The sequence below is a fragment of the Toxotes jaculatrix genome, chromosome 12 (genome assembly GCF_017976425.1).
Source record: "Toxotes jaculatrix isolate fToxJac2 chromosome 12, fToxJac2.pri, whole genome shotgun sequence".
Lineage (NCBI taxonomy): Eukaryota > Metazoa > Chordata > Actinopteri > Toxotidae > Toxotes > Toxotes jaculatrix.
In genome coordinates this window covers 12,226,738-12,248,419 of record NC_054405.1, presented here as the reverse complement: position 1 = coordinate 12,248,419, position 21,682 = coordinate 12,226,738, and the positions used below count along the sequence as shown (strand labels likewise).

The window sequence follows — 21,682 nt, the reverse complement described above, 5'->3', positions numbered from 1 at the left end:
AATCAAAGATACAGTGTATAAGCTAGCGATGGTCTTCTTATTAAACCCTGACGATAAAAGGCTTTTGCCTTTGTCTATAATTTATCACTTCCAGCTTAGCTTAAGGTCGGTGTTTTCTCTTGAATATAGAGATGAAATGGGAGCTTTTTGTGATCATATTAAATTACCCCCCATTTTAGCTTTTTTTTCTTTACATATAGTATATTCTCTATGAGATAAAGAGTTCGTCATGTGGTTTTATATTCAATTCATTCTCATTGTGTTAGAAGTGTGAACAGTGAACTGCAGTATTCTGCTATGGATCAAATTAAACTGTATTTACCAGTGTATGTGAGAGTTCATTTTAGTTTAATGTAATTCATTTAAAAAATTAAATTAAAAAACTTGATACACATGAAACAATCTTAAACATACCTAAAATAAACCCATATTCGGCATCAATAGCAGGCATTTGACAGGATAATAGACCGTGAATTCTTCTGTGATGTTTGATAAATGATTTTAGCACTGGTCAGTGCTGAGCTGCTCTAAATCTTTATTCACAATTATCGTCCAACACTCACTGGTCACAAATACAACTAGAGATTCTGTCCCTTTGGGAAGAGCAGAACTTTTATGTGGGATGCTGTAGCTGTTGTCTTCTTTGTTTCGTTCCGGCAGCCACCAACACTCCTTTGTGGTTTGGACAACCCACTCTCTCCTCGCTGCCTGTCCGACTTACCACCTGACGGGGTAAATGTACCAGTACATTTTCCTGTGCTGTGTGTCAGTGTGATTGTGACCACTGTTCAAGCCATGCCAGTTTCTCAGCGTTCAGTGGTGGTGGTGTTCTCAAATTCCTACTAGATGTGGTCCATGATCATCTCCTTGTAAAATGTACATTACTGATCCCATCCTCGCATCGTCATTTCAAAAATTGTACTATTTCTGAGTATTAATCATCAAGATTTGTATGTAATAGACCGTAAGCATGTGTGGGATAGATTGTAGAGTTGTACCTAATTTTCTTTTCCTCTTGTGGTAGCAGAAATCTCCCATGTTTTTGTGCTTGTTTTGTCTTGATGTATCCTCCTACTTGTTCCTCAGTTGTTGTACAGCATGTGAAAGGAATGACAATTGGATTCGACCTGACCTTCTCTTAATGTTTATCCATCATATGCCCCAAATGTCTTTGGCTTAATTTTCTTGAAAAAAAAAAAGACAGTGTTGCAGTGGACTGTTGGTCTGCTGAAGTCTTTCTTGGTGTATTCAAGTGCAAAGATGTGAGGTGACACAAAATGTTTGGTCAGTCAGCCTTTGTCCCCTTTAAGGTCAGCTCGGAAAGTTTCTGTGAGAAGAAAAGAGAAAATTTTCATTCCACAGTTCTTTAGATAAGTGGCCGTGAAACGTTTTCTTTCGTTAACACTAAACATGCCATTACATAACTCTTTCTGTTTCTCAGTGACATTTCTAACCCGATTGAGAAGCAGTGCTGACATGTTTGCGGTGTGAGAGTTAACAACCTTTTTCACACCTCCAGGTTACCTCACATAATTGTGACTCACAACTTTGCAACTAAATATCGTCATTATGCTTTTCCAGTATGATGTTCTGTGCTTGTTTTCTTTTTTTTTTGTACCTCGTAGCAAAGAGAATAACTCCCAAAATTCTCATCCACTCTGTACTGTGTAATGATTACTTTAAAGATAATTATTAAAAACACAACAGTTTCATATTAATGTGCACATTGTGGACATCACCGGACTACTCATTCCATTCTCTATTCATAAGCAAAGCAGAGTAAAACAAAAGCTTTCTTTTTTGCTCTGTTTCTTCAAAATCAAAAGCAGAACAAGCAAATAAGCTTTGTGTTACTGTACTTAAGTTATGGAGGGTTGTAGTAGACGTGTTTTTGAAGTTGCCAAGTTATGTGTCCCTTTTGTTTGCTGTTGCTGTGAATCTCATGTCTGAATGTTAGAGGTGAGGCTTTTGGTAGAAATAACAAATAAATCCTTTGCACCATTAAGATGGTACAGATTATTGATGCAGCCATTAGTTTAACCTTATTCTGATCCTTTATGGCCAAATGTCTGCCAAGATGTGTCTTGATGTAATGACACTAACATCAAATCTCCTCAGTCCATTCTTTAAATTAGAGAAAAGGGATTGTACAGGATTTAATCGTTAACATTTTGATTTCGATCTTTGTCAGAATCATCAAATTCTTAATGGATTGCAGGCTTTTTTTTCTACTCAGATGTGTGACGGTGTTATACCTCTAAAAGATTGGAACAAATGTTCAAACCATTGCACCTGATTACTCTTATATTATAATAGACCTGCTCTGGAAGGTTCTATTACAATACGTCCTTTTATCCTGCGCCTAAAAAGAATATTAAAAGTGCCAATTTGTTTTGTTTTTGTGTTACTGTCATTAGGAGAGGCGATTGATTTCAGTTGAAGTGAAATAATTTGAATATCTGCCTCATTAGTGAACACGTTAATTTCGAACATAAAGAAGAAGTGTATGGCTTTGACAGCAGTCCGCCAAACATTTTAGTAGCATCTAAAAGCTAGGTTTTATTCAGAAATGTTGAATAATGTCCCCTCAAAGCACAGGGGACATCTACTTACAAATAATAAAACCACTCTGCTAACCACAAAAAAAAAAAAATATATATATCAAGTGTTCATCCACACAAGGACCTGGAATTGCTTCATTATATAAATAGTCCACCCAAAAACCATTAGTCTTCTACATCTGACAAGCGCTGCCTGCTCATGGGCCTGTTTGAAGACGCAAATCTACTGCAATGCTGAGCCAGACATTTTTGTAAAAGAACATTTTATCAAAACCAGGCCAATCTTCATCTGAAAATGAATGCCTTTTAAGTCTGAGATGCCACATTCATTGACTATTCTGTCATCTCTATAAACTGCAAGGAGAACAGTTGAAATATTTTAAGCTCAGTTTTCATTCAATGTGTGAAATGCAGATTTTTATGCATCACTGTGTTTCGTATCACTTCTCTATATTCATCGCCTCTTATTAGAAACAGTGACGGTTAAAGCACTTTTTTTTTTTTTTTTAACACAAACCTCCCCATTATTATCAGGCACAAGTCATCGCACGTCATTCCTTTTGGTGTTGTGCGCTAATTTCATCACTTTTACTTAAAGCTCTGTGTTTCACCTCTAAAACTCTTGCTTTTTCTAGAACTGCTGTCAGAGACGGGATGTTTCATAGTCTTTTGTTTAACAAATTACGCTGTTCACGCCATGACCAGCTGTTTTTTCTTTTTATAGAGGCAGCAGTCTCACTTTTAAAGGGAAGGACACTGGGGCATGACTTCAAAGTCAGAGGGGCAGTCCATGCCATTGGTTATGACATAACCTTTAGAGACAACTGCTCGGCTGATTTTTTTTTTTTTTTTTTTTGATCGACAGACTGTTTTTATAAATATATTTTCTTTCTTTTTTTTTTTTTTTTTTTTTTTTTACTAAATGAGCTTCATACTCTAATGGCAGTTTTGTTAGCACAAAATGTTCCTATATCCCAAGAGAATTCCCTTTGGGCCTCTGAGTCACACTTGCCATCTTTCCACATTTATTCTCTGTGGAACAGTTAAGGACTCTACACCATACTACATCACCAGTTAAAGTCCTATTTGCAGCAGATTTTTTATCCTTTTACACATTTTTTGGTTAGACTGTTATAGAGCTCAAGGAACATCATAAGAATTGGGCTATACAGAATGAAAAACACAATTTAAATATGTTCCCACAGAGCAGATTTTTTTTAATTAGTAGAAGGTTGTTAAAGCCTCTCCGAACAGATTTGTGTTATAAGTGTAGAATCCCTGGATTATAAATCAATTATACATTCTGAAAAAACAACAAAAAAAAAAGTTAATTTGCTTCAGTCGTCATTAGCATTGTTTTGTCCTCCCTTTGAAAACGGAGAAACGATGACTGTACCTGGTTTGTGGTTTCATATTTTAGCCACTGTTTTCAAAATTGTTTAATTTCATTTCATGTCCTCATTTGAATCAGATATGTGATACAACCCATAGCTGTGTAGTTTATTGAAGGAGAAGGCTTCTATGATCATTCATAGCTTCAGACAGAATAATTGTCTATTTAGCAATAAGCCTTCACAGTAATGTAAAAATATCCTAGCAAAGCAACAACTTGAGTTTCACATCCTCTTTTGTTAATTCTTTGGTTTAGTGTTTTTTTTGAGATGCACATTAAATATATTGGATCCTAAAGCCTTGCTGAGAGCCCCTAGAGCACACAGTGTACGTTATAACCCACAATAGAGAAGCATTCAATGGAGCGAGCAACATGGACAAAATGCAAAGCTGGTCCTGGGTATGGTGGAGGAGGAAAGGCTGTTCTTAATGGCTTATCCATTTGCAAATGATCCATGCAAATTTTATGTCAGTATGTCTTTTATATTTATGAGATATATCTTATGTTTAAAGTTGACATGTTGGCCTGAGGGAGGCACTAGCTGAAAGCTGATATGGAGTGTGTTCAGTTCATTTTTTTTTTTTTTTTGTTTTTTTTTTCTTTTGGGTGGGGGGCTCTTCAGATATGGATATTTATTGTGTTCAAGTGGCAAATGGCTGCATTTATATAGCACTTTTATCCAAAGGGCTCTACAGTTTGCCTCTTATTCACCCATTCTCTCACGCACACACACTCCCACACTGATAGCAGCAAGAAGCAAGCTGCCGTGCAAGGTGTTGGCCACACCATTGGGGTTCAGTGTCTTTAAGGATATTTTTACATCTGGACACGAGACAATGGAGCTCAAAGTGCCACCCTTACAATCAGTGGCTGTTTGTCCTGAGCCATAGCCAGGACAAGTGGAGAACTTCAGTTGTGGCATTAAATCAGGTTAGGGATTCTGCAGTCAATATCCGCCTCAGATTTCAAGGGAATCCTGCAAATGGTTTTTGACCTTAAAATTACACGAGGTAAAAGGTCAAGGGGTCACAAATTTTCTTTTGGATCAAACTGTTTGGACAGACTAACCAAATAACATCACCATTCCCAGACCCTGCTGGTGGTGTGCTAAACGTGGTTTGGTTTATACACCCAGTACACGCGTGTTGCTTCTGTCTTGTCCATCTGCTCTACTAATCAATTCAGTTTGATCATAGTGGTCCAAATAAAATGTTACTCTTAGGAATTCACAGGTCATTGTGTTATGTTCTTGTGTTAATACTTCATCAGCTTAGAAATTTGTTGGCATACACACAGTTTTTTGCACAACATAACTTCTGTAGTTTTATTAGCCATGGGTATTTTTGCAGTTTACAGCCAAGACATTTGACTTCTAAATGATCATATGACTCACATTCATTGCTGATGTTATGGAGAAAAATGTCTTGCAGCTAATGTTATCTATTACTTTGTGAGCTCTTTTTCCCAGCTGTTATTTTATACAGATATCTTAGAACATCTAAGCAATGTGTATTTCCTCTTTTCTTTTTCTTTTTTTTTTAAACTAGGAAAACACTGTATTTTCAGAGTAGATGGAGATTTACAGTGGCACACAACATCAAATATGGAAGCAGCCAGTCTTATTTTAGACCACTGAGGAGTTGAGTTCTTTCTCCAAAGGCACTTTGGGAAGGGTGGAGCATGCCCTGTTCACTTCCCCGCCACTTTTTTCCCAACTGGCCCACGCTTTGCAGACCTGCAACTTTTAGGTGACAATGTGTCCAACAATTAGGCTACCACTACCCAATATGTCCTTAAGAAGTGTCACTTTGAAAACTTCTCTGTCCTACTTTCCATAGGCTAAAATTGGATGGAAACACGTGTTTTTGGGTTTTTGAAGTAAAAACTTTCCTTTTTCCTAATAGATCCCTCGTGGAGGACGACGACGCTCACATGAAAGTTGCTCTGGGCTATGGTGATATGGGCATCTCTGCTCACCTTCAGGCATCAAAGACTGGAAACACTCGATTTTTCACAAGCAACACACACAGCTCAGTTGTTCTTCAGGTGAGAGCACAGACACGTAGTCACAATGTCTCATGAAGACGTGAATGTTAAGTCAAATATTGTCATTGTCTGATGATGATGATGATAATGTTTGCATTTTTTTCTTTGTGTTTGCTTAGAGTATGTGTAAGTAATGTAGGCTCTACAGGTCTGTTAAACTTTTCAGATTGCAGGCTGGAAAGTGAGATTCCAATTTCATCGCATAATTTTTGAAATGAGATAAAGCTCTATCCAATTTAATCTGTTCATATTACAAGACTACAAACTGGAATAATTGTTTGAATTTAATTTCTTTGCATTTTAAAAACCATCCACACCACAAAATTAGCCCAAAAGAGCCCATGGCATGAATTACTGGGTACAGTTTAATAGCTTAGATAATATTGCAGTGATTAAACAAAAGCATTTGGGATTTGGTTTCTGTCTAATTTGAGTGAGCGCAACATGAATATCATAATATACTGCTCATCAAGAATGTAACGGAAAAGCTTTAATAGAATGTAATACGTTTTTGAAGTGACCTACTTTGTATTGTGTAATTTGAAGCGGTCATTTAACAGTTGAAGTAAATAACATCATATTGAAAAAAGAAGATAAACTTCCCTCTCGCTGAGGTGTAGTCACACTTTATATGCCATCATGCTTAAGCTAGCCATGTGCACAGACACTAACAAGAAAGAAGCTTCCACAGTATATATTAAAATTGCACCATCATGGAGAAACAAGCTGCTTCAGCATGTCACCACTTTAAAGCACTGATCGCCCTAAAGTTGTGGTGGGTCCTGGCATTCGCGCCGTTTGTTGCTGCCACATCAGTGTCTGCACTTCGTCACCAGCTTTCATTGAAAATGATTGGCTGTTGCTGCTCATTGATCTTCTAGTGAGAGTAACGGAATGATGATGATTTTTCTAGGCCATCTGATCTTACACCCTGATAGTACAATCAGTTAGTCTCAGTTAGCTGGTGCATCTGGAAGAAACCCATCTAGAACTCACAGATTAGTACAAGAGTAGGTTACAGGATCGACATTTTGTGTATATTTTCTGACTTGCACAACATTAGTACTACATTAGGTTGTCAGTGAAGTAAAATGTGTTTATAAGTGAGTGCATGTGTGAAGAATGTGGTGTGAGGGTGACAAAAAACCTCAGACCATTAATATATAGCCTGAAGCACGCAGCAGACAAGCGATTTCAACAATTAAAAAGAAAACTTTGTGCACAACATGGCTCTCCAAAGAGACACTGCAGTGGCCTTCGAAGATGCCATGAAATTTACTGATTAAAGGAGAAGGGCGGGATTATTTGTTTTTAAATATTACAACAGTTGTGTGAAGCAAAAGTCTGATATACTGTAGCTAAAACCTCCAACTCCCTTCTATGTTACTATGCCTACAAGGGTACAATATAGCTGCAGCTCTAAGCCTACAATTCTGAACCAGTTACATTCAAGACAGTCAAGAAAACAAGCAGGCCACAATCAGAGAGCTCAAGTAGACCAGAGGGCTGCAATCACATCTGACTGACCATGACTAAACAGTATTTTGGTGGCTGCATATTTCAGGTCCTCTTTGCATGGCTGAGTAACATTCATCTCTCACGTTACTCGTCTTCTCTCAGGGATTTGACCAGCTGAGGATAGAGGGTTTACTATGTGACGTCACGCTGGTGGCCGGGGACGGCGACGAAGCGTTCCCTGTACACCGTGCCATGATGGCCTCCTCCTCCGACTATTTCAAAGCCATGTTCACAGGTGGGTCTAAAAAGCCTCACACTGACCAAAACATCAGCTCAGCTGTGGGTTAGAGGCATTTTACTGGTCCCAGTTATCACTGCTGTACTGTTTTATGTTGGACGTTCTTCTTGCTGCTTTGACACATGAATTTCATTGCCGTATCTTCTTCTGCCTGCTCTGTGTTGTTTAGTAAAGCTTTTTTTTAAAAGCATGAACATTTCCACCCTTTGACACAGATCTGAAATGATATATCACTGTCATTTTGCCTCCTTACAAATTGTGTGCATGTCCTTCCAGTATTGCATGAGTGTGTCTGTGTGTGTATGTATAATTCATAAAGGTTTCCATGTTATAAAACCAACCTAGTAAAGTCATTGTCCATGCATTCATGTTCATGGTCGTTATGAATGTAAATGTGACATATTGGCCTGTTTCATTTCCTTGACGCATTGTATGCAAAGCTAGAAGAACCTTGAGTACTTTTAAATGCATACAGTGGTGTGAAGGGTATTATCAAAAATGGCTGAAAAACTCTATAAATGTAGCTCTTTTTGATACTGCAAGCATTTTAGGATGTAAAAAAGGAAATTAAACTAAAAAAAGAATTGTACCAGGTTTCATAGGATTATTTTTTTTTCACTTAAACCCAAGGTTAAGTAAGTGGTTGCTGGTAAATGTGACTTTACTGATTTGATAGGACCTTATATTAAACTGTAGCCTATTTACATGAAGGTGTTTATTTTTCATGACTAGAGCTTTGAATTTAGCAACCAGTCATTTACATTACAAAGTATATAATGAGGAAAGAAAGTGAATTTTAATGGTGGAACAGCTGACAGGGAGTCTTTTGAATGTCATTTCAAGGCTGTAGTGGAAGAAATTTGGACATTTGGCATTTAAAGTATATGATGAAGATGAAGAAGGTTCTGCAATGAGAACAGAAGAGAAGAGCTTGTTAAAGTGGGAATAAGGGGAAACCGTATTTAGAGTGAGGGATTTATTAGTGATAAAGAAGCTGTGCGAGCATAGATGCTGAGCGATGGTTTCTCCCTTCAGTCCTTTTTGAACATAAATTCTTTGATGCCGAAAACATTTCATTGACATTTACACATAATAGTATATGCACCTAGATGATGTTTTTCAGCTTAATCAAATGTGTTCAGTTTTGTAAAATTTATCCTTCAAGTTGTTTGAAAATCAAATGGGTGTGCCTGCTAACAGATCTGTCCGTCAAATACGATTACGTGTGAGTTGTACCACGTGTAAGCATCTACTTTACTTGATCCCCTACTGTCTCCTGATGCAGGTGGTATGAAAGAACAGGATTTAATGTGCATCAAGCTTCACGGAGTTAACCGAATAGGCCTGAAGAAGATCATTGACTTTATCTACACAGCCAAGTTGTCTCTCAACATGGAGAACCTTCAAGACACACTTGAAGCAGCCAGCTTCTTACAAATCCTTCCTGTGCTGGACTTCTGCAAGGTCTTTCTTATATCTGGGGTAAGGAAGCAGACGCACGAGCCACAGCTTCATGTTGCTGTACAGTACACAGCTTTCCTTCACCAGTTGTAAATTAGCTGTCATTTTCAGTTGTATCTCATAACAGAAATGCTGTTGTTTTGCCAAAATGTTTTAAACTGAAGCTGCTCTAGAAGTCCTATGAGAGTGTCTGAGTTTACAGGGGGGCAAACACATACATAAAAGCACATTTCAAGAAGGGTTTTGCTTGTACTGTCTGATTTCTGTTGTTATCATTAGCTAGAAATTTGCAGTCAGGAGAAATATTCTTTCATGATTATTTCTCCTCTCATTAAGACTTAATTTGGTTTTGCTTGCTGTATTAAAGTCAAGAATTAACTGTGGTTTGCAAAAGCTGAGTAGATATCAGTGGGATAAAGGATGTCATGCGATAAAAGAAGAAGAAGAGATCTGCAATAAAATTCTGGTAGGCTACACTTACGTTAGATAAACCTGCTGAAGACTAGTAACCAGTTGCCCCAGGTTCAGGGCTTGTCTCATAAGGCAGGATTACCACCTTGCAGCAAATCTTCTTGTGCACTGCCAACCTACATGTTGTTCAGTGTACACTGTTAATTTGTCTCTGATTGCAGCATCCCGTCAAAACTAAACCACTGATATTTTGTAATGAGAAATCGTTCTGGCTATGAAGATGAGTTTCTGTTGACACGCTGGGAAAATCCAGTTACTCATGTCTTTAGATGAGTTCTCCGTGTTTTTTGCAGCTTTCCAAGATTTTGATTTCTCCTTCCTTTTCAGGTCTCTCTCGACAACTGCGTCGAGGTGGGCCGTATTGCGAACACATACAACCTCACAGAGGTGGACAAATATGTCAACAACTTCATCCTGAAGAACTTCCCCTCACTGCTGGGCACGGGAGAGTTTGTCAAGCTACCATTTGAGCGACTGGCTTTTGTACTGTCCAGTAACAGCTTGAAACACTGCACTGAATTGGACCTGTTCAAGGCCGCTTGCCGCTGGCTACGCTATGAAGACGGTCGTATGGACTATGCCCCAAAGCTCATGAAGAACATCCGCTTTCCCCTCATGAACCCGCAGGAGCTCATCAATCATGTGCAGACAGTGGACTTTATGCGCACGGACAACACCTGTGTCAACCTCCTCCTGGAAGCTAGCAACTACCAAATGATGCCCTACATGCAGCCAGTTATGCAGTCAGAACGGACAGCCATCCGCTCAGACAGTGCCCACCTGGTCACCCTGGGTGGCGTTCTGCGCCAGCAGCTAGTTGTCAGTAAGGAGCTACGTCTGTTCGATGAGAAGGCTCACGAGTGGAAGGCGCTGGCACCCATGGACGCACCCCGCTACCAACACGGCATCGCTGTCATTGGCAACTTTCTCTATGTGGTGGGTGGCCAAAGCAACTATGACACCAAAGGCAAGACAGCAGTGGACACCGTGTTCCGGTACGACCCTCGCTACAACAAGTGGATCCAGGTGGCGTGCCTTAATGAGAAACGTACCTTCTTCCACCTCAGCGCACTCAAGGGACACCTCTACGCTGTTGGTGGAAGGAACGCTGCCGGGGAGCTTGGTGAGTTTATTTCTCTGCTTGTTTGTTTTGTCTTTCCTTTTAAGTAACAACAGAAATCTTTAATTAATATTGTATGAGATTATACACTTAAATATCAAGTATTAGGAGAAGAAATGTGCAGTTTAGTAAGGCTGCAAGCACACAGACAGTGATCAGGAGTTGTACCTACGAATCATGTCACATGCATAAATTTTAAGGACGTACACATTGTTCTGAACACCTTTAAAATCAGATATAATCCAGTACAGGAGTATTTCAACACAAAATCCTGTGAAGCATAATGTTCAGATTTAGTTCTCTCTGTGTCAGAGAAGTGTTGTTTCTTCATTTTGGGGCTGTGTTTTGGTGGGTGTTGTTTTGGATTCCATTATATTGTACATTGTGGCTTTTTTTATTTACCTATATAATGTAGTGCCATCCAATACAACAAAGCCACAGCCTACACCCTTAAGTATGTCTGCTGAGTTGTACAGTCTGAACAAAAATTTAAATCCCTCTCACAGTGGTTGAGTTTGATACAGTGCTGTATCAGATAACCGATCATCTTTAGTCAGTAATCTGATCCTTTTCATAGTTTAAACATTCAAAATTCACCTATCTGGAAGAAAACACTTCAGTGAATTGAGATATTTATATCTGTTCATTGTAGTTTGGATAGATTGATGGTGAGTAACCAATGTGGAATCTCTGCACCCGTAACTGTGGACCACAGAGAGGTGCCACCCAGTACTTAAATTCAGCTCTGTGACTGCAGCGGACAGAGCAGGGCCACTGTGCGAGCAGTCTCCTCTTCTGGGTTATAATTAGACCAAAGAGCACAGCCCCAGTTCACTGCCTGTCTACGCAACTGACTTTTCCTGCTCTACGTTCCACTGCTCTTTCACTGCGTGTGGTTTATCCTTGATGTATTTCTGGATGTGCCCAGCCCCTGCATAATATTTGTTTACTCTGGGGCTGGTCATACCCTGGGTGTGGTTTTATTGTTACATCTGAAATACCCAGATTATACATAAGAAATAAATAAATACATAAATACATAAATTTAAAAAAAGAGCTTAGCAACATGAAGATAGATCTCTGCTTCATTATATACTTTGATTTGGGAGGGTGAGGTAGCTAAGTTAGTTTCATTACAGGTTTGTCAGACTAATTATTCAGTTTTACCCAATCATAAGATGTTGTACAAAGGTGTTTTAAAAAGTAATTACATTATTGTTTACATTAGACACATGAATGAGAGAAGAACTATTTTAAACATATAGTCATAGTTATTTGATAATTTATTCATGATTCTTAATTTTGTAAATGATATTCTTTCCCAAGAGCAGCACGTTTTTTGTTTTTTTTTTATGTAAAAGGAAAGCTACACTCAGGAATGTGTAAACTTGCTTTAATTGGCTTAAAGGTTCTTTTTATGACCCACTGTGCTGAAGCAAAATGTACAGATCAGCAAAGATCTCCAGGTCACTGGTTCTCAATTTTTTTGGCTTGCCCCCGATTCAAACAAAGCAGTCTCTGAAACTCAGAGGTTGTTGGGACTGATCAGACTCCACAGATCATTTACAGTATTAGTCCTGGCTCACCATGTTGGTAACCACTCCTGTGGGTCAGAGAATAATGCTACACATGGTGTGATACATACCAGATATCACCAGCTACCAGCTTGATCCTTGGAGTGATCCATTAATTTTTAGTGAAGAGCCTGCAGGAAGAGAAATTCATGCTAATTAGCAATGTGACCTTTTCAGCTGATATTAGGAGAATCTGATTACAGCTGACTGAGTGAAAAAGATGTTCACTTTAAATCAGTGTACCTGTAAATTAAATTATATAAGCTATCCGCCACTGGTCTGTGTTATAGGTAAACCAGAAATATTCAGAGTTTATGTGTATTTCAGGTTTATCATTTATTTATTGAGAATTATCAATATGACACATTCCTTTTTCGGTCCAACCCCTTTCTGCATTCGTACAGTTTAACCACTGTTTTAGATCTGCTCACTACAACTTTCTAATATATCTTTTTTTGTGTGTGCTGCTCAAGCTGGCTTTCATAGTTTTTGAGCAAGCAGAGCAAGGTGTTCACTCATTTTCCCCTCTGAGATTTCCTGAGCTGGCCCAGAGACAGCCTCGCACTCCTTTGTGGTCCTGAGCTCTCTGTTGTATTTTGGAACCAGTATGAATAATTTTTCAAGTCACTGATTTAACCAAAGCCAATTAAAAAAAAAATGCATAATTTCACTGTATGAATTTATTCTTTGGATTTCCTCCAGTCCTGCTTGTGACATGCAACCAAAAATATTCTGTTATATGCTGATGAGACTTCCCTCAGCTGGGAAGATAACAAGAACAAGAAGATAACTTATCTATGGTCCACAATGCTCTGGTGAAATGTACACTTGTGTTCCTCCTTATGTTTGATGACTATGTTTGATACTAGGCAAGGCACGCACTCTTGTAGTAAAATTAAAACACTTTGAGGTGAAGATCCCTTGATGCTTAGCTCTGTGCCCAATCAAAACCCTTTTCCAAACAGTGAGCCCACGGGTTGATGGACCCTGGCTGCTTGGTAAGGGCTCAGCCGTCCCTGTTTCACTCACCTACACGCATCACACACAAATCCTGGTGTCCTTATTCCTGGTTCTCACAGATATAGTGAAACCATCCTCGGGGACCTTAAGATAAAGGATCTTACAATCTCCCTATTTCCTGTACAGTCAGTGCATTCAGTGCTGGTGGGGTTGCGGGGATGTGTACTCTGTATTTAAATCTGTGTTTTAGCTCCCACGCTGAGACCCTCCAAGGCCTCATTTGCTGCTGTTTGTCCTCCTTAGTTGTGTCTTGACCTACTTTCTACTAATACGTTCCTCTTTTTTTTTTTTTTTCGTCTTTTTCTTGAAGCCACTGTGGAGTGCTACAACCCAAGGACAAATGAATGGACATATGTTGCCAAAATGAATGAACCACATTATGGCCATGCTGGGACAGTGTATGGCGGTTATATGTATATTTCAGGTAAGTGGCTCCGGGGAGCTTAAGTAAGTAAATTTGTAATCAGCCCAAATAAAGGGGGGTATGTGATGCCGTGGGGACGTGCAGTGAGTTAAAAAATATATTTCATGTCTTTGAGTCATAATTGGAATGAATTTCTGCTCATTGTCATCACCAATTAGATATTTTCTTTTTTTCTTCCCAAGTATTTCATGGCAGAAAACGGCTGATTACATGTTATTAGCTTCAAGGCCATAAAATCTAATCGGTGGTTACCTCATCTGATACCTTTCCTCCAAGCTCCACTGCATATATCATGCATTGCCATGAGTCATCGAGAGAGGGGTATATATGTGTATGTGTGTTCAGTGGAAGGATTCAAACTGAATTTTCAGTTTATGATTGACGCATGCATTATTAAATAGTGCGTACAGTGCATTCTAGTTATCAGCGAGCTAGTAATAAAATTTCCACGAGTATGTTAATGCTAGGTATTTGTTCGTGCTACATCATAGGAAAAAAGTGTTTGTCACACTTACAGACTTTTGTAAATCATTCCTCACACGCTTGATTCATCGATGCTGAGCGCACAGGTGAGGTTAGTTTAGGTGTGCGAGCCCTCTGCGCTCAGGGCAGAGGGTGGCCACCGAGACTGGGCCTTTTTGGCAGTCGGTGCTTGCTCTTTAGGTGTCACCTCAGTACTTGTTCACTTCATAGGATTGAAAACAAATCCTGCATTATGGAGATGAGCCCTAGTTTCTCAGTGTGACTAATCCAGAGCGATGCTACAAAGGACGGGGAGGAGGGGAGGGGAGGGGAGGGGAGGGGAGGGGAGGGGAGGGGAGGGGAGGGGGGGGGGGGTGGCTACAACGTGGAAGGGAAATTGGGAAGGATGGAGCAAAGTAGAGGACTGAAGTCTGTGTAGGAGGTGTAACACAGAAGAGCCTGTGTTAATCCCTCCTGGCCGTGGGTACCGTCATCCTTCTACAACACAAACATGAAAAAGGAGATCACTAGAGGTTTCCAGAAGTGTAGATTTTTTTCTATATATATATTTTAGCATGACAGAGGTAGGGAAAATATGGGATTAGGGGGTTAGTTATCTCTTAATACATGTACAATGTATAGGTTCTTGAGTGTCACCAGTAAAATGTTACCGTCTTTTGAACAAATCACAGTACAAATCATCATCGTGTTTTAGACATTTGAAGCTCTAGTGAAAATCTGTGAGCACATACCACCAAAGAAATAAACACTGACTCTGAGTGGTGAAGCAAATACAAATAACCACGTCAGAATTTCAGCCAATGCATTTGAGCGTCTGTGGAATATTTAAAGAGGTGGTATGTTGGCATTGAGGATAGACGACTGTCTTTAGTTTTGGTGAATTAACATTACATTAATATCTTTGCACTAGTTACATACTGTACTTAGAATCCCACTGTGGAGGCTTTGGCAAATGAAAATAAAATATTAAAAAAAAGCAGTAGTTTAGCTGTAGTATTAAGCTTATTTACAATGTAAGGTGCTGACCAGCATGCACGCAGTTTTATTAGATACACTCCCTGATTTTTGATTACTTTGCACAGCAGCACTGAATGTAATTTCATAATCCACAGATCTCATTATTCCTGCAAACCTTTATCAGTGTTATGTAGTTCTATACACAGCACATTACCGACCGTATTAGCTCCAGTTATGTCATATTGTTTTTTTGTTGTTGTTTCTGGTCTTCAAAGGTTTTTTATTACTTATTACTTTTTTTAGTCTTTACTATCAAAGATTCATAATAGTGTTTTATTTTATTTTCATTTAAATTTTTTTCTCAGTAACACAGAGCGTTGCATGAAGATAGTCACTGTGTGCATGCATGTGAAAAGTTAATAGTGCATGTAGCCCCTTTAATTTGATTTCATATTAACTAATGCTGAATTGTGGGAAACAGGCCAGAAACTAATTACTACCTTCATACGTGATTATAATCATTGTTTATATAAACAAAAAGCAAAACTTTTAAAACATTTTTAATTAGTTAGTATTTCACTTGGCAAGCACGAGAACCAGGGCCATATTTTGGACCATACAGAGCCCATGATTTGGCAAGCCTAACATTACAGTGGAGTGAAGATGAAAGCCACGTTTTCACTTTTTCAAATAAATAAACCAAAATGATGAACAACATAGTAGTCACGGACTAAGCTAATCTGCTGGCAACCAGCTGTTTTTCAGTCTGTCTGCCTCAGGCTGTACTCTGCGGTACATGGTATTTACTGCTCACCCTTTTGATATTGTAATGGCTTCTTCTTTTGTTGGTTTCATGTTTCATTGATGCAGTTAATAGCGAGCCAATAGCTTGGTAAATTTCGCTGTTGTAACAGCTGGCTGAGCCACGACACACTCTCATGCTTTGCATATGCAGAAGCTAAAACTACGTGTGGGGGAGGAAAAAAAAAAAAAAAAAAAAAAACATCATTTGCATGTTACAGAGCTGGTCAAGCAGTTTTGTGAACACATCTGTGGGTTATAACCCAAGAAAGAAACACGCATGGCACATAAAATGAAATGTGTGTCTAACAGACAGTAGTGTTTTTATTGTAAAAGGTGGAGGTGGAGCGAGTATTACCCATTAGAGGAATTTTGTTGCACTGAGGCCCTGTAGCGTCCACACTCTGAGGTTACAGGCGAGCTGTGCTGAGCTGTCTGAAGGTATTCTGTCAGCTGGATGAACCTGACAGATGCACTCAGCCCACAGACCATCACAGCTCAAGTGGTGTGGCAGAGTTCACAGCCACTGTGGTCCTACAGTCTTATCTGAAAGACTAACATTGGTGTTTAGATCCTGTGCTCTTACTATTCTTTTTTTATTATTATTCTTTTTTTTAATTATTCACTGAGTCATCTACAACAAGGACACTGCATGGTTTGAGTAATTTAGGCTTGAATTTAGAGGTTTCTTGACAGATGAATCCTCACAGCCTAGAGTTTTACAATTATTGTTATGATATGTGATTAGTTCGTGTCATTTTTCAGTAATTTGTTGTGGCATTTTTATGTATGTGCAAGAAAGCCAGTTTTTATGGCCTCATAACTGTGGTTTTTAATTGGAGTATTTTATACTGGTGCTCTGTAATGTGTGCAAGCATTCTCCCCCACTCGATCATTGTTGAAATATTGCGTGCATTGACAAACCGCAGTTGCAGCTCTTATATTGTGGGGATTGGTTATTTATTGGAGTGTCCGAATTCTGAGCGTCAAATTTATGCTCAGTGTACTGCCCTCAAAAAAAAATTCTCACAATGGAATGGAAAAAAAAAAATGTGCCCAATATACTATACCTTCTGCTAACAGTTCCACAATGCAATGTGTATAATTTCGTAGATGTGGAAATTACTCTTGTGTGACTCATCTGTCAGCGATGACCCAAAATGGCGATGATTCATAAGCATCTGAAATTTCAATTTCCTTTTCACTATAGTGTAGATTACTGTTTATTATTGTAGGGAGTATTGAATGAGTGAATGAGTGATTTTAGACGAAATCTGATTGTAAAATTTCATGTTCCTGCAGAGCCAGAGTGGAACGTCAGAAAGCTATAAAATGAACTCGCCAGTACGACTTTGAGAGTGCGGTTACTGTCAGTGGAGAAACACTGGTTACTGAACATATCTTACTAGAATGTGGACCACAAAGGGAAAACACTGTGGGTTTTAACTTGATATGAAAAGTGAAGTGAAAAGAGTGAAATTTGCTTTCATTTGCACTTCTGTGCAGTGTCACACGTTCTGAGTTATCCTGTAGAAAAATGATATCAATCCTAACTGCAGCTTGGGTTGTGTCTTTAGCTATGTGCATCCTTGAGGGATGTGACTGTACATGTGTTGGTGCACAGACCAGAACAGATCATTAGAAGCTGATATTTCTACCGACACTCAAGTCTGGATGCTCTTAATCATTGCGGGATGTTTTTGGGATATGCGGAGCCTCCCTTTGTTTTCTGTCTCAACTCTTTGTCTCTTCTCCTCCTCCTCCTCTTTGGGTCCCACCTGTGCCAGCACTGATTCAACCAACCAAGCAGGTCACTGATTTTACAAGGGGACTCTGCAGTTACTTTACATCTACACGGCTGCACAGGGAAATGTTTTTATCTGGTAAACTACTGGACAATACAAACAGTGACTCAGTCTGTCCTGGGCTCTGTATAGAAGAGCGAAAGCTTTTAGGATCAATTTGGCAAAACCTTGTCCACTCTTAATGTCTCACAAATAGCACTGATTGGACATTAGGGTACCGGGATACTGATCAGACATCACTGTATGAGGGAAAGGCCAGCTGAATCAGAATAGCAGCAGGGCCTCTTGAGAGGAATTAGGAGTACCCTACGTCAACTCCAGCACTGTTCTCTTGTCAGGATTTTAATAGCAGCCTTGTCCTGTGGACTACTTGGATAAAGAAAATGGACAGTCAGGCTATCTTTGGATTTGATCAGTTAAGGAGGCGCAGCATCACAGATCTGAGTCATGGCGGCTGAATAGACAGCTTAGGCCGCAACAATAAACCAAGCACACGATCACTGGGCAGCAGCAAAAGAGGGATTCTGCCTGTATTCGCCATGCTCTGCAAATCTTCACCGCATTTGCTCCTAGTCACTCTGCCGGGAGGTGGGAGGGGGGCGGTTGGCTTCCACCCAAATGCATGCTGGGATTGTGTTCCTCTTTATTTTAAGCCTTCCCTGTAGACATGTCCTGTTTTTTTTTTTTCCTCCCCACTTTCCCTCAGCTTTCTGTGTCCTGGCGTCTACAGACTGTTTGTGTGTATATGCATGAACGCTTTGTAATGATGTTACTCTTTGTACGGAGTGGTCATCATCAGCATTATTTCACACTGTGGAAAAGAGGCTGAACGAATTTTGATGTCACTCTAGTTTGTAAAATTACAGTTTTAGCCCGTGCTCTGGTTGTCGAGTTCGAGTTAAGGTTTGAGAAACAGGGATCACAGAAAGGTGAGATTTAAAAATGTACAGCCTGAATCCTTCCTCTCGTTCTGCATAATGCTACCGAGGCAAATGTGACCTGTTCAGTTGTTATGGCTGGCGCTCCACATGGCCCAGATAAGTGAAAATGTAGGTTGGAATGGGTGAATGAGTCACCGATGGGTCTGATTGACAAGGCTACAAAGCTGTTTTCCTCCCCCAAACGATCAGTGCGGAGGCTAATTTGCGCTTTTTTTTTTTGTGCTGCAGGGGGAATCACTCATGACACTTTTCAGAAGGAGCTGATGTGCTTTGACCCAGATGCGGATAAATGGACTCAGAAAGCTCCCATGACGACAGTGCGCGGCCTGCACTGCATGTGCACAGTGGGGGACCGTCTTTACGTGATCGGTGGCAATCACTTCCGGGGCACCAGCGACTACGACGACGTGCTGAGCTGCGAATACTACTCACCCGCCCTCGACTTGTGGACACCTATCGCCGCCATGTTGCGAGGCCAGAGCGACGTGGGCGTGGCCGTGTTTGAGAATAAGATCTATGTGGTGGGTGGCTACTCGTGGAACAATCGCTGCATGGTGGAAATAGTGCAGAAGTATGACCCTGAGAAAGACGAATGGCACAAAGTGTTTGACTTACCCGAGTCGCTGGGCGGGATACGAGCCTGCACACTCACAGTTTTCCCCCCTGAGGATATTTCAGGCTCGCCCTCCAGAGAGTCGCCCCTCTCAGCACCTTGATGAGTAAAGGGGGGGAGTGCTCATACCCCCGGAAGCCCTTGCCCACCCAACCCCCCTCAACAAACACACCTTATAGACATTGTTTGCACTTCCTCTTTGGACTACATCTGTACTGCATCCCCAAGTATCCCCTCCACCTCCCCTAAAAGCTGTGCAGAGACCCCTCCCTAAGTGGTTAAACCTACATACCGATACGGTTTGGCAACCTAATTACATGTTAATGTTGCATACTCGGTATATTTTGGCAGGAAATACCTTGACTTGAAAAGTGACTTTGCAAATCAACTTTTCTACCTGATGTCTACAGAGTTTTCTTATGTCTCGTTTCTTTCGGCGTTCTACCTTGAGATCCTGACAACCACACTTGACTGTCTCTTCTAGTCTATGCCAGGTTAGATGCAGGTGACCCCAGAGAGCAGAAGCGTAGGGACAGATGAGCTCCAAAAAACACAGCTGGTTTTTAACTCAGGGGTTGGCCCAGGCCCCATCGACGTCTTTCTCTCTCTCTCTCTCTCTCTCTCTCTCTCTATCTCTCTCTATCTCTCTCTCTCTCTCTATCTCTCTCTCTATCTCTCTCTCTCTCTCTCTCTATCTCTCTCTCTCTCTCTCTCTCTCTCTCTCTCTCTCCCCCCTCTCTCTCCCTCTCTCTCTTACAGTTTCAGTTCTTTCCTGCTATTGCTATGAAACTGTTAACAAAATGGTGTTTTCTAAATTTAATAAACATGATTTTGAAAGTATGTAAATGTTGTTGTCGTTACTGGCCACAGCAGACTCAGTACGAGCCTGAGAACCCCCAAAAATGGAAGTTGATTGGCATCTTGAACGTGCACGGTCAGTGTAAATCCTCTGCATCCATGTTTGAGCTTTCACAGAGCTGAGAAAGTGTTTTTGTTGTGGTATATTGTTGTTGGACACTTAGTCGACCTGGTTGGTTTGGATTTGATTTATACAGAGTTTAGATAATTGAATTTTGTTGTTGATTGATTGTTGATGACTTCAGTGAAGCTTCCTGACTCTGGTGCAAGATGTGTGGTCATTTTTCGGCTGTGGGGAGAGAAGCCGTCTTCCTTTTTCTTTGTTTTGTAAAACTTGACTGTAATGAATGAGCTGCAGAGGTGAAGTAAGAGATCAATCAACCTGTTTGCAGGGAATGGTCAGTTTGCAGACGTTTAGATTAAAACGTTAAAGGTCTTAATCTGGTTTGTTATGGTAAAATCAATCAGATTACCAGGGATGTTCAGTGCTTAAATATCAGCCTTGTCACTGGTCAGAGGCTTGTTCCGTGTGCTCGTGTCAGCTAAAGAAAAACTGTTAACAGCACCAAACTCCCTGCCAGTGGTGTAAACTTTATACTGCTGACCAGTGTGAACTGGAAACGGGCACTTCCGCCACTGTCGCCTCTCCTCCTGGCATCAAGACAGACGGTAATGTCGCCCACAGCCTGCCCACCTGCTCCCGGACGATTAAAGCCTTAATAGCAGCATATGGTGTCCGAGACGTCTGCCTCACGCTGTTACCAGGAACAAAAGGTTTGTGTAATCATCAGGTGAGTTTGGTCTGGAGCTTTAAATCCTCATTGCATTCTCATTATAGTGCATTAGTGAGACACTGCAGTGGTGCTTCTGTTTTCAAATGTTCATGCCTGTTCCCATGTTGTTAATGGCAACAAAGTTTCAGTGCAATATTATCAGGTTATTTGTCTCAGATTTACTTTGTTTTTGTGCCTTTTTAATGATTTACATTTAGCTTTTGGAGCTTGTATGTGTGATATTTTCTTTTTTCATAGCCAAAATCTAATTTTTTTCATGTTTATCTCCATAGCGTGTCACATGCAGTTGCCCTGTGCTTCTTTCACCGGTGAGTCTTTATAGTTATTTTTGTTATTTTTAAAGCTTTGTCACGTTGTTTTGAGAAGTGCTATGTTAATACCTTTTTTTTTTGGTGACATTTCAAAAGCACTATTTTCTGCAGCAGCTTATTGTTAAGTCCTTTTGATGGAGCAGTTTGCATCATTCTTCCCGAATTTAAAAATAGGCAGCTTGTAATCCCATAATGGAAAGTCACTGAATGAACGGAAGAGCAAGAATATAACACACTCAGCTGGAGAAGGTGAAAGGGTATGAATTTAGTGCCATCATTCCCTGGACATTTCA

At 40.1% G+C, this 21,682-nt stretch overlaps 1 protein-coding gene across 2 annotated transcripts in view; it reads left to right on the top strand.

The window, feature by feature from the left end:
• Positions 1-20,255, top strand: part of klhl13 (kelch-like family member 13) — a 34,875-nt gene extending 14,620 nt beyond the window's left edge. For both annotated transcript variants that reach the window (XM_041052140.1, XM_041052139.1), the window contains 6 exons: positions 5,859-6,000; positions 7,621-7,753; positions 9,042-9,238; positions 10,016-10,811; positions 13,713-13,826; positions 19,042-20,255. In XM_041052140.1, the coding sequence (XP_040908074.1) occupies positions 5,859-6,000; positions 7,621-7,753; positions 9,042-9,238; positions 10,016-10,811; positions 13,713-13,826; positions 19,042-19,529 (1,870 nt within the window). In that variant the 3' untranslated portion in view covers positions 19,530-20,255. The remainder of the gene's footprint in view (positions 1-5,858; positions 6,001-7,620; positions 7,754-9,041; positions 9,239-10,015; positions 10,812-13,712; positions 13,827-19,041) is intronic.
• Positions 20,256-21,682: the final 1,427 nt, after the last annotated feature.